Source organism: Diabrotica virgifera, chromosome 9, assembly GCF_917563875.1.
Source record: "Diabrotica virgifera virgifera chromosome 9, PGI_DIABVI_V3a".
In the NCBI taxonomy this organism is placed as follows: Eukaryota; Metazoa; Arthropoda; class Insecta; order Coleoptera; family Chrysomelidae; genus Diabrotica; species Diabrotica virgifera.
This window is the reverse complement of record NC_065451.1, coordinates 22,936,957-22,950,991: the sequence shown is the minus strand read 5'-3', so window position 1 is coordinate 22,950,991 and position 14,035 is coordinate 22,936,957. Positions and strand designations below refer to the sequence as shown.

Sequence of the window (14,035 nt, the reverse complement as noted above, 5' to 3'; positions counted from 1 at the left end):
GTTTCCCCATCCAAAAAGTGCACAACGTCCCTAAAGAAGTTCTCATTTCAAAAATTTTATTTCGTCGAAGCGATGACATTCGCTAATTTAATACTTTTTCCCCATCCAAAAAGTGCACAACATCCCTAAAAAAAGTTTTCACTTCAAAAATTAATTTCTGTGAAGCGATGACGGTCTCTAATTTAATACCTTTTCGCCATCCAAAAAGTGCACAACGTTTCTAAACAAGTTTTCATTTCAAAAATGTTATTTCGCTAATTTAATACTTTTTTCCGATCCAAAAATTGTACAACGTCCCTAAATAAGTTATCACTTCAAAAATTTATTTCTTCGAAGCGATTACGGTCGCTAATTTAATACTTTTTCCCCATCCATTCACAACGTCCCTAAGGAAGTTTTCACTTCAAAAATTTATTTCGGCTAGGCGATGACGGTCGCTAATTTAATACTTTTGCCGCTTCCAAAAAGTGCATAACATCCCTAAAGAAGTTTTCACTTCAAAAATTTATTTCGTCAAAGCGATGACGGTCGCGATGACGGTCGCTAATTTAATACTTTTTCCCCATCCAAAAAGTGCACAACGTCCCTAAAGAAGTTTTCACTCCAAAAATTTATTTCGCCGAAGCGGTGACTGCTGCAGAAATTACTTCCAATTTAGAGCAGCTAGATCTAAAAGTTTTCAAAAAACTGATGCAGTTTGTGAAAATTTTTGGCATTGTCCCTGCGCAAAGGGACAATCAAGTTCTACATTTTCCTATTGTTCAGTTGTACTTTAACTGTCAGTTATGCATCGACTTTAGAAATTACGTCATTAGGAGATATACTAGACACTATTTCGATGATAATTGCAACGCTTTACATAATTTGATGTATCGTGTTGCCAAATTGGATATTTAAAAAGATTTGATAGATTTTCGTACCATCTACAAAATCTGGAAGATACATTACTAGATCTAGAGTTTGGATACGATAAATCGCAAAAAAACTATTTCCAAAGAATTTATACTACTGGTGTGCAGGACGCTTCACCAGTGGTAAAAGGACCTGGTGAATATTTCTTGTCCTTCACACAAGAGGGGAACCAGCTTCTTTAGTGGTTGATATAATTAGACTCTGATAATCTTTGTCGAGTCGAAGCAAGGTGTAAATCGGTGTTGAAATTATTCAAATACGTATGGGATAATTAGTTTATTTAACACAATCACTATTATTTACAAGTACTATACAATATAATTATTATTGGGTTTACTACAACAAAAAACATACAGCATACATACATTTGCTATGTACATAGAATTGATAGTAAAGTAAACCGCGATTTACGAGCCGAGTATGTGATTAATAAAGAGTGAGTGAACTAATTCGCGTGAAAAACCGAGTAATGATAATGAGAAAATGCGAGCCGTGAAGTGAGAATATAACCATTCAAGAGAAATTCTGAGTAGAGCTAATAACGCGAGCGTCTAGCCATTAGAGTGGCTAAATAGTTACTGAGGAAGTAAAAACTACTAAGCATAAGGATTTCTCTTTCCTTCGGGTTCAAAGCAAAAAGAAGGGGAACTCATTTATCAAGTCCTAAGCGTGTCTCATTTACGTTTCAGGAAGAAACAGAAGCTTTAATTTTGTCCGGCAGGGACAAAGCTCCTTATTGATTTTAGGAAACATAAATCTGAACAGAGAGACAGTTTAAATCACACATTGTCAAGTTAGAGATATAGGAATTGTTCTTAGTTTCGACCGAAACCCTGGGAAACAGGATGTATCTTAAACTCGAATGTTTTCATAGTGCAAGCGTCCTTGTATCGCCGACCACCCTCGAGAAGCAGTGTTTGACAAGACAGATGTGTTTATTCTTATACAGGATGGTTCATCTTAATCGCCTCGGTCTCCGTACATAAAACCACTTGATATTTTAAAAAAATTATACAGGGTGCTCCAAAAAAGAGTGGTATATCAAAGTTATATTTTTTCTTATGGAATGCCCTATATCTGATGGCATTACTGAATTGATCTTAAAAAATAAGCTATACTTTCATAAGAGTTCTCTATACCTAGATACAGGGTGTTTTGATTTATTTCGATTTTTATGAAAATGTAAGGTTTTAGAAAAAAATAAATATCTACGAATCTAAGAATCAGTAACAAATTCTTCCAAGTATAAAGTGGGCGTAAATGGTATTCAAACCATTATGAGGGAGCAAACTGGATTAATCAGTATCCTTCCCCTTTCGTTGAATAAAAACAACTATTTAATGAAACTAATTTTCCACCTAGATAGTTAAGACAAGGATAACATACGTCTACTATTTTCCTGAAGACTAACGCAAAAATCAAACGAACACAAGAAATCTACGACGACTGTATGAGCATACGAATAGGCTATGAAAGAGGTTCCAGAAGAAGTTTTAGGAAACAAGTTTAAAGGATAAATAAATATTAATTTATGTTGGATATATATAACCATTCACGATGGAGCTTTACCGCGCTGAGCAGATGGGACGTGAATTATAAATTGTAAAATTCCCTCATCTTCTTTAGTCTCAGAAACATATCGAGAAAACACATCTTCACCAAAAGAAAGCAAGTTGGACTCAAACTTCAACAAATGTACTGGTTTCTGGGCAGACATTTAAGACTGCCAATTGAAAATAAATTAGTGGTATACATACAAAGCCATACCTAAACCCATATGGACCTATGGGATACAGCTATGGGGCTCAGCCAGCAACTCTAACTTGGAAATCATACAACGTTTCCAAAATAAGGCATTAAGAACCATAGTAAACCCTCCATGGTACGTCCCAAGGCAATAATAGAGAGAGACTTGAAAGTTCCCAGCATCAAAGAAGAAATCAGCAAATACAATGAAAAGTATGAAGAAAGACTTAGTGCGCATCTAAATGATTTCGCGAGTGAATTAATAAACAGGGAGGGTGAAGTTCGCAGACTGAAGCGTTATAAACCAACTGACTTACCAAATAGATTTTAGATAAATTAGAACTATTCTAAGTGTTACTTTATTTTGCTAGTAGTACTATCCATACATTTGTTGATAAGTTGGAAAGGAAAGTTTTCATTGGAATTCTTACCTACATGTCATAGCATAAGAAAGTCATAACTTTAACTGATTGTTCCTAACTGAACAGATTGTGAAATAAATTGGAGTAATAAAAAAAATTCCGTTTGAGAAAAGAAAGAAGAACGATATCAAAGAAGTTGACTTGCCGATAGTGTTGAACCATGATAACATGTATGAACCATATTAATTTTAGGTATAATAAAAACAAAAAAAAGCAAAAAGTAAGTTACTATGGAACAGAAAATTAATTAAATCACTTGTAAATTAAATCCATCACGTTCACAAAGATTAAGGACGATTTGACCTACTGATAAAAGGTAGAAATAAAAATATAATTATTTATTTTACTCATTAAATAAGAAATTAATTTTGGAGATAAACATTCGAATATTAATTTCCTCTAAAAGATGAATTTCTAAGTCAGTAAAATATTTTTCGGACTTAGTTTCACAATGTTTTCGTCTACAGGTACACGATATAAATGTTTTTTAAATGAATACAAACTCCTAAAAACTGCATTTACAATAGCAACCATATTTGGACTCTTACCAGCAAAATCCCAGAAATACATCTTCCTGCAACGGCTCTACATCTTCAGCTTTATTTTGTTCTATGTGACCAGCATCTTCATATCTCTAAACCATCATATAAATCTACCTTACCTTATCAAGAATATATTTTATATATCTATCTCAGTCTACGTTTGTAGCTGTGTCCTTGTTCCAAATTTTTTTTATAAACAAAAGTATATTTCGTATGTTCTCTCTTTGGAAAAGACTGAAGATTTCCAAAATAGATTAAATTGTCGGTACGTTAATTTAAGAAAACATACAAGATTAGTGTTTTTTGAGAACCATTGTCCCTGTTTCATCGTCTTTTTGTTTACTCTTTATTATATCTACAGTATTTTAAGTGCATTCGAAGTAACTAATAGAGTCACTGTACCTATTCTTAAAATTACCAAACAATTCTATTCATTTCTCTTTTTGATAATATACCAGTACTCAGTTAGATACTTCTATAGAAGATATCAGTGCCTCAATATTTTTCTATACAAAAAACTGGGAAAATCTACTAGGAATGGTTTTGACAAAGACATTAAAACCATTAAAAAAGCTGTTTCGCATCTAAGGAATCTCATATGGGAGTTTAATGTAATTTTCGGATACCAGCTTGCTTTTTATGTGTTTAGTTCAGTTATATACATTATTACGACGTTTGTTATGTGGCAGTTGTCGACGACAGCACGCGTGAAGTTAGTAATGCCTACTGTTTTCAGCCCAGTGAGTTACGTGGTAAGTTTTTGTACTACTGGTCGACAGAAATATCATCTGAAAGCGCCAAGGTCAATCCGATCGAAAATTTTGGTTAATGCAGGCCACGCACCGAATCGGCATAGAGCGATCGGCTCGGCTAAGAGTAATTGGCAGATTTTGCTATGCATGTAAATAAATGACCCACCGCGCACCGCTTAAGAACGTTCGACTGTCGAGCGGTGCGCGGTGGGTCATTTATTTACATGCATAGCAAAATCTGCCGATTACTCTTAGCCGAGCCGATCGCTTTATGCCGATTCGGTGCGTGTGAACCTTAACTAGGAAACCCATTATGAATACCCAACACGGCACAGCCCGGCACGGCACAGGACAGTCCAAATTCATTTGAATAGTTTTAAATGCAACGTAACCCATTGTGAGCGGCCAGCTCGGCCCAGCACAGTCCAGCACGCAAACGGAACGGCCAAAATTCTCTGAGGAAAATAAAATCCGTTGAAGTCGAACGGCCTGAACGGCCAGTCGGCGCCAGTGCGTCATAATTGTTGGTAGTAAGCAGATATATTGTTGATTTTTTAATTGAAAGCGCGTTGTTTGTTTTGAACTATGGAAATATAAAATTTAGTTTGAGACATTCGAAAATATTTGGGAAATTTTGGATCATCTTTATGCGGGAAAAGATGATGAGAATCGCCATATTCTCTTCTTTTTTTAATATTTCGTGAACCCAAAACCGATGTTTCTGTAGTAATTTTGCATTTTCGTCTGTTTCAATCTTAGCAAAAGATTCACTTACTGTTATAACCTCTTCTTCTGTCGAGGTCTCCATGGCAAATTATCATTTTCCGGTGCCGTGCCGTGCCGGTCGTTCATAATGGGTTTCCTGCTTAATTGGATTTTACAAGTTTTTCGAATTTTATTTGCAACCTGGTACGCAGTAAAATTTTTTTTCTACTTCGTCTTGCGTAAAATTTAAAGCATTGTGCATCATTTCACGAGATTGTGCACTTAGTTTTCTGTGTTTTACGGCGCTTGCGCTTGTAATATTCACTAAGTGTTAATCCAATGTGTGGTAAGTGCGGTAACAGCTTAAGTGTAAAACATATATTCGTTGAATGCCCGGCATATGCAAATAACCGGAAAAAGTGTAAACTATCGATAACGCTGCGTAAGTGTTTAGAAGAGGACTGTGACTTTTCGTCAGTTTTAAGCTTTTTGAAATCAATAGGGATCTACAACCAAATATAAACATCAACACTGTGAAAATCAATGTATGTATATGAAAATCTATGTATATGTATTACCTAATGTTAATTTATGTATCTATCAATGTATCAAAAACTTTGTAATACCGAGCGGCGCTAATAACCATATAGGTTGATGCGCCTTAAATTTAAATAAAAAAAATTAATGTGTTCAAGTCGATATATAGACCTGTATTAATCTTTGGTTGCGAGTCATGGGTAGTAACAGAACGACAAAAGAGTAAAATACAGGCAGTAGAAATGAAATACCTTAGACGAGTTCGAGGAGTTACCAAAAGAGATACACTACGGAACACTCAAATAAGAGAAGATTTGGAAATCGCGTCAACGTTAGAATTTATACAGAGAAGGCAACTCAGTTGGTGGGGTCATCTTCAGAGGATGGATCAGACAAAACCGGTGAAAGAGATTTGGCAGGTAAAAACGCAAAGGAGAAAAAAGAAAGGTAGACCACGACAAACATGGGATAGAACACTAGGTAAAATAATTGAGAAAAGGGGAACAACGTAGATAGAAGCAAGGACGATGGCTAAAAATAAGAAGTAATGGGTCAAATTTGTACATAATATAAATGTATAGCAGTTATAGCATGAAAAACATGATACGTTTAATATGTTTAAAAAAGTTAGAGAAGTAGCTGGTCTTTATTATAAGAAAACTCCACATACTATAACCGATTCGTCGGGAAAAATGATAATAGACGAACACGAAATCCGAACTACCTGGTATAATTATATAAATGAACTGTATAATGATGATAGACCCGAACAACTGGACACTTTAGATGAAGGTGAAGGACCAGAAATACTAAAATCAGAAATACAACATGCTATAAAATTGGCAAAAAACAAGAAAGCCGTTGGTCCCGACAACATACCTACAGAAATGTTAAAGCTCATAAATGAGGAAAACATTGGAATACTAGTCAAACTTTTCAATGATGTTTATTCGACTGGTGATATCCCTGAAGATTGGTTAAAGTCCGAATTCATAACCCTACCAAAAAAAAAAACGTCCGAAAAACTGTAGCGACTATAGAATGATAAGCCTTATGAGCCACACCTTGAAAATCTTTCTACGTATCATCCACAGTAGAATCAGAGATAAATGTGAAGAAGACCAGGATGAAACACAATTTGGCTTCAGAAATGGACTGGGAACCCGGGACGCACTCTTTGCACTAAATGTGTTATTGCAGAAATGCCGAGATCAAAGGAAAGACGTCTTTGCTGTATTTATTAACTATGAGAAGGCCTTTGATCGAGTACAACATCACAAATTAATTAAAATACTAAAGGATAAAGGAGTTGATAGTCAAGATGTACGAATCATAGAAAAATTATACTGGCGTCAAACAGCGACAGCTTGCATAAATGGAAAATCAACAGAAATATGCAAAATACAAAGAGGCGTCAGACAGGGTTGTATACTGTCCCCACTGTTGTTCAATTTGTATTCAGATAGAATATTTAAGGAAGCGCTGCATAATTTGGAATGGGGTGTGAAGGTTAATGGAATTCTGATAAATACAATCAGATATGCAGACGATACAGTTATTTTAAGTGATGATATGAATGGATTACAACACCTTTTAAATGCCATTGACAGAGTGGGAAGAGATTTTGGCCTAAATATAAACTGTTCAAAAACAAAGTACATGGTATTTAGCCGTTTGGCCCATCAAGATTCACGGTTATATGTTGATGGTCATATGATTCAAAGAGTACCCAGTTTTAAATATCTTGGTTGCCATATTACTGAACAACTAGATCCAGATAAAGAGATAAAATGTAGAATCGAGGTAGCCCGCACGACATTTTTAAAAATGAGGTCATTCTTCTGTAATGATACCTTGCAACTTCAACTTCGAAAGCGCATGATTAAATGCTACATTTGGTCAGTCCTCTTGTATGGTGACGAAGCATGGACATTAAAAATATCCACCATTAACCGTTTGGAGGCCTTTGAAATGTGGCTGCACAGACGTATTCTAAAAATACCATGGACGGCTATGCTGACAAATGTGGCAGTCCTTAAGAGAGCAAATGCTACCCGCGAGCTGCTTGATAACATCAAATATAGAAAGATGGCCTATTTTGGACACGTAGTAAGGGGAGACCGGTATAATATTCTTCAACTTATTATGATGGGTAAAATCGAAGGACGCAGAGGAATTGGTAGAAAGTAGGCCTCGTGGTTGAAGAATATCCGGGAGTGGACAGGAATAAAGAAAGCAGAACACCTATTTAGAATAGCTCGAGACAGAGACAGTTTCGCCATGTTAATCGCCAACGTCAAGGGGACTTGATAGGGCACGTTAAGAAGAAGAAGAAGCAGTTATTAGTTAAATTTAAGATTAAGTTGTTTTTTTATTGTATTATAATGTAACATAATGTAATGTATTGTCGCCTTATTCCACTATGTGGTAAAAAGGTTTTTTGAAAATATATACATTATAGTATATCTAAATTTTCAATATGAATGAGTCAGCTAAAATTAAATTATTAGAAAAATTTTTTCACTTAGTAACAAAAACAACATTTGTTTAATTTATTAATGTCTTGTATTTTTATAACAATTTCCGAATTTTCCGAAGTCGGAACGTCAAATAAATTAATTTCAAACTTAAATTTATAATTTATTCCCAAATAAAATATTAAACTAACAAAGTAAATAAAATAACTCCGATTCTAATGAGATCATCTATGTATAATGGTGCCATGAAGTCTTTCATCTAGGACTTACAAAAAAATTCTCGAAAATAAAATTCAATGATGCCAAAGAATCTATTTGGACTTACACAAAGATTAGATGTTCGAAAATCAAACTTATCTGGGACTTGCACAAAGGCACACACCCTAAACTTATATATAGAGATATATTAATCAATCAATAATTAAGTTGACGGACACTAGAAATTAATTAATCATGGTATTATTAATTAACCAAAAATTGTGATCAGATTATAAATTTGAGAACCACCCATATGGCTCGAAAAAATTAATTACATAAATATCAACAATAGAAGCCAAAAATTAATTTAACACAACCAACATTGCATTTAAATCCCTTTTTTTAATATCCTGTATTATATGTTTGTGTTTAACAACTAACTTAAAAGTAATTATTACTTATTGGTTATAAGTAATTCATCATGCCAAGAGACTACAGGTTTCTCCTCCACATTTACAAATCTCTAAAATATGTAGGATTACTCCCTAATTATGAAAATAAACCTGGAGTCATTTCATCAATGTGCTTAATATTGTTTTCTGCTTTGATAATTCTTCATGGATATTTCATCCCTTCCTTCAATGGGAAAGATGACACTGTTGACGTTTTGTTCAGTATTATAAAGGCATTTCAACTACTCTTCAGAGTTTCCTGTATACTATGTCCAAATTTAATTTTTCGCAAACACTGGATAAGATTTAATAAGTACTTGAGTCAACTTGAGGAGCATTTAAGAAGCTTGAAATTACCAAAACCTACAAATTGGACAAATATGATTTTAAATGTTTGTGTGGTTGTAACAATCTCCTTAGCACACGAAGTTTTTTCGATATTTATGTATGTTAAGTACCATTTGGGACAAAATGTTACAATGGGAGTTCTATGGTCATTATCTTTCTATTTATGTATAGGAACGTTTTTGATATACTTACATACAGTCAAATACATTCGAAACAGATTGTTGAACATTAAGTTGATTTTGCAAGATAAGCAAAAAAATGGTATTCATAAATTAGAGTAAGTTTGAAAATTTTATAATTTATAAGTACATATACTGTATGTATGTATGTGTATAGCGTTAACAGGCCTTTTAAGCCCATTGCTGGATGGATAGTATCCATCGTTTATTGTTCTTAGCTTTGTAGTCTGGGCTGATTATCGGAGAATAGGCCATTTTTGGGAAAAGTTATTTACCAGCAATTTGATTGCTGGGATCGAATCTTATTATTGTATGTATTAATAATATAGGTATGCAGTCCGCAGATAGTGTGATACTTTTTTTATAAATAAAATGGCGCCTGAAAATCGTGTTTTTTTCAATTTTTGCTCTATAACTCCAAAGATTTTAACTTTACACAAAAACACCCCAATAAAAATTCACCGCAACTAAATTCTGAATAGAGACATGTTTCTCACGATTAACTTCGACAAAAACTTTCCCCGGAAAATGCGGGTTTTTCCAACAAAATCTTTAATTTTCTACTAAAGTTTTAGATAAGTAATTGTTAATCAATAATTAAATAACTTGGTAACATAAAAGCTCTTTTCGTATAGATTACAATTCCAGAAGCCGATGGATATTGAATAGACAGTTTAGCAACAATTGAATTGTTAATTAAAAATTTACGGTCGCTATAGTAACCACAATAATTATGATACATAAGAATAACTATGATTTTTATATCAAAAGACACTGTATCTATATAATGTACTTTACATAATTGAAATTGGACTATTTATGCGGCCTCAGGAATATTTTAAAATTATAAAAAATTTTTTGGCTTATAAGCAAATAGATAATCTCGGGAAATATTAAACTAAATTATATTATGCAAACGGTACTGGAAAAAAAGCGGCAGGACGCTTCCTTTAAGGCTATGGGTACATAATTCGCAAATATTTTAAGTGTATCCCTACTTTTTCTGTCTTTACACGGCAAATTACGTGTAGTAAAATTCACACTGGTATAATTTAAAGAGATGGCTTTTGAATGTTCTTGGATAACTGTTATTTTTATAATTGCAAATTATTAATTTAGTTAATAAATGTGATAATTTTTTCACTAACTATGTATTCACTGATTGTAATAATTTATTTGTACAACAAAAACTAATACTCAATCGAGAAAAGAGGAAAAGTGATAAAGTGATTTTTTAATAATATATTGTTCTTATGGAACGCTTACAATTTTGAACATCTTTAACAACAAAATACTTGGATCGCAGAATATATTATCCTGATGTATTCTCTGCTTGGATCTTCCACAAATAATACACAATAAATAACTTTTTATTAAGTTCACGTCTTAAATCAATTATTTCTCAAATACACTATATATCAATAATATTTAATCAATAACTCAAAATATTCCCGATGCAATGTCAAATATTTAAAATTGTCACTGATTGTCAGTGTCTGACTGATAATATATTATGCTGATAATATTATATTCGGCTGAGTGCGTTGTAAGACAAAGATAGATTTGGAAAATATTACCACGGCATTGTGTTCATTTTTTTCGAATCCTGAAAAAACCAATAAATATTTTTGAAAAATTTAAACGCAGAATGAAAGACTAAATTATTACCGAGGGCCGAAAGTCCCTTAGAATAAATAAAAAGTTTATTTTGAATGAGATATTTGAAATTAAAAATCACACTAAATTTTCTCTTAGTTTTTCACCCCTGTAACTTATTAAAATAAACATTATAAAAGTTCTCAGGGACTTTCGGCCCTTGCTAATAACGTAATCTTTCATTCTGCGTTTAAATTTTTCAAAAATACTTATTAGTTTTCTTAGGATTCGAAAAAAATGAATCCCCATTTGAATAGAATTGCAGCCGAAAATACGTACCGATCCTCTTAAAAGAAAAATCGTTTAATTGTGATGAGTGGTTTTTGACATACAACTGGTCAAAGTTGACCGGCATTTACGGCAAAGATATAAAAAGTACGATCATAATTTTTAAACCATCACCTTTTCGTTTTCGTTCTCTTTCTCCACACCAATTTTCATATCTCTAAAATAATCATAACATATATTATTATAATAAAAACTATCGATATTACGAGTAAAAATTGCCAACAATAGCAAAATTCCAATCAAAAATTAGATTGGAGAAAATGTAACCCTCAAAGTTCAAAATCGATACACGGTAAAAAAATGCATTTTCTCGGCTTCCCATGGAGCAATTTTCTTCATTATTTTTTTGTTCCCAAGTAACTCGAGTAGAGCCATCGAACTAACGCATTATTAAATGTCAAACTTGCTTTTGTTTTGTTATAATTAATTAATTTATTTATTATAACAAAATTTTTTAATTTGTTTAAATAAAGATTGTTTAAATAATTATACGGCTTTAAAATGAAAATATTTGTATTTTTAACATTAAAAGGTACACTTGAAGTAAGTTTATATAAAAAAAGTCGACAACTGAAAAAATATGTAGTTTTCTTTCCGTATAAATAAATTAATCTATTATAACAAAACAAAAGCATGTTTGACATTTAATAATACGATAGTTAGATGGCTCTACTTGGAAACAAAAAAAGAATGAAGGAAATCGCTCCAGGGGAAGCCGAGAAAAAGCATTTTTTTAACGTATACCGATTTTAAATTTTGAGATTACATTTTCTCTAACCTAATTTTTGATTGGAATTTTAGTATTTTTGGCAATTTTCACACGTATTATCGATAGTTTTTATTGTAATAATATATGTTATGAGTATTCTAAAGATATCAAAATTGGTGTGGAGAAAGAGAACAAAAATAAAAAGGTGACGGTTTAAAAAGTATGATCCAATTGTTTATATCTTTGCCGTAAATTTAGGTCAAATTTGACCGGCTGTATCTCAGGAAACACTCATAGTTATGAATCGTTTTTTTTTCTTTTATAAGAAGCGTCATGCCGCTGCTTTTCCAACATTGTTTTCACGATTTAATTTAGTTTAATATTTCCGGAGATATTTTATTTGTTTATAAGCCAAAAAATTGTTTATAATTTTAAAATATTCTTGAGGCCGCTTAAATAGTCGAATTTCAATTCTGCAAAGTACATTATATCTAAGTATAGTATCTTTTTATAAAAATATCATAGCTATTCTTATGCATCGTAATTATTGTGGTTATTATAGCGACCGTAAATTTTTAATTAACAATTCAATTGTTGCTAAACTGTCCATTTAATTTCCATCGGCTTCTGGAATTGTATTCTATATGAAAAGAGCTTTTACATTACCAAGTTATTTAATTATTGATTACCAATTACTTATCTAAAATTTTAGTAGAAAATTAAAGATTTTGTTGGAAAAACCCGCATTTTCCAGGGAAAGGTTTTGTCAAAATAAATCGGCAAAAACACATCTCTATGCAGAATTTAATTGCGGTGAATTTTTATTTGGGTGTTTTTGGTGTTAAGTTACAATCTTTGGAGTTATAGAGCAAAAATTGAAAAAAACACGATTTTCAGGCGCCATTTTGTTTAAAAAAAAAGTAGCACACTATCCGCGGACTTTGCATACCCATATTATTAATACATACAATAATAAGATTCGATTCCATCAATAAAATTACTGGTAAATAACTTTTCCTTGTATTTTGCTAATTAGTCCAGAGTATTCTGCTTGCAATATCTGATTCCGAACTACCTGACTTTTTACATTACTGCCTCTCTACAAATTCTTCCTAAACTTCCTCTTTTTTGCCCTCCGGTGCTCTCCAACTAATATTCTTGACTTGCCTGCCTTCGTGGATTCTTTATAGACGATCGAGCCATTCTATGTAGTCTGCCTTTTTATCACTATTTTGATATGAGCAAGTACAGTCCCTGGCCAGGGCCTATTCTACCACTAGGCACGTGAGACACCTGCCTCGGGCCCGTATTTGAATGGGGTCCGGAAAGATCACCAAACAAAACATGTTTATTACAATAACGAAACAACTTTTCAAAATTCTTTCAGTTTACGAACAGGCAATGATAAATGATAACCATAAGAGTTATAATTAAGAGGATAGGCGCAAACTTTCAGCTTGAAAGCTCTTTAAATGCATTCATTTTTTTGGAATCCTCATAAAACTAATAAATATTTTTAAAAAATTTAGACGCACAATGAAAGATTACATTATTACCGAGGGCCGAATATCCCTTAGAATAAATAAAAAGTTTCTTTTGAATACGATAAGTATTTAAAATTAAAAATCACACTTAATTTTCTCTTTTTTTTTTTCACCCCTGTAACTTATTAAAATAAACATTATCGAAGATTTCAGGGACTTTCGGCCCTCGGCAGTAACGTAATCTTTCATTCTGCGTTTAAATTTTTCAAAAATACTTATTAGTTTTCTCAAGCTTCGAAAAAAACGAATGCATTTACATAGCATTGAAGCCGAAAGTTTGCGCCTATCCCCTTAAAGAATGTTTTATTGTTTAAATATAAATTTTATTTATTGTTAATAAAACTTTTATTTTCTTGTGCAACTATATTTCTATTAAATAATTTATACATTTAAAAAAGTTATTATTATTATTATTAAATTATATTTAGGGGCCCGAAATGTGTGTAGTGCCTCGAGCCTGATTTGAAGTAAAATAGGCTCTGTCCCTGGCCATATTATTATGACCACCTATGAAATTTTACAAAAATCAACTATTCTACTAGGTACATTAAACATTAACTATAATATA

The 14,035-nt window shown here is 32.5% G+C and overlaps 1 protein-coding gene across 1 annotated transcript in view; it reads left to right on the top strand.

The window, feature by feature from the left end:
- LOC126892869 (uncharacterized) overlaps positions 1–14,035 on the top strand; it is a 54,456-nt gene that overhangs the window by 4,210 nt on the left and 36,211 nt on the right. The window contains exon 3 of the mRNA XM_050662687.1: positions 5,353–5,364. Within this exon, the coding sequence (XP_050518644.1) occupies positions 5,353–5,364 (12 nt within the window). The remainder of the gene's footprint in view (positions 1–5,352; positions 5,365–14,035) is intronic.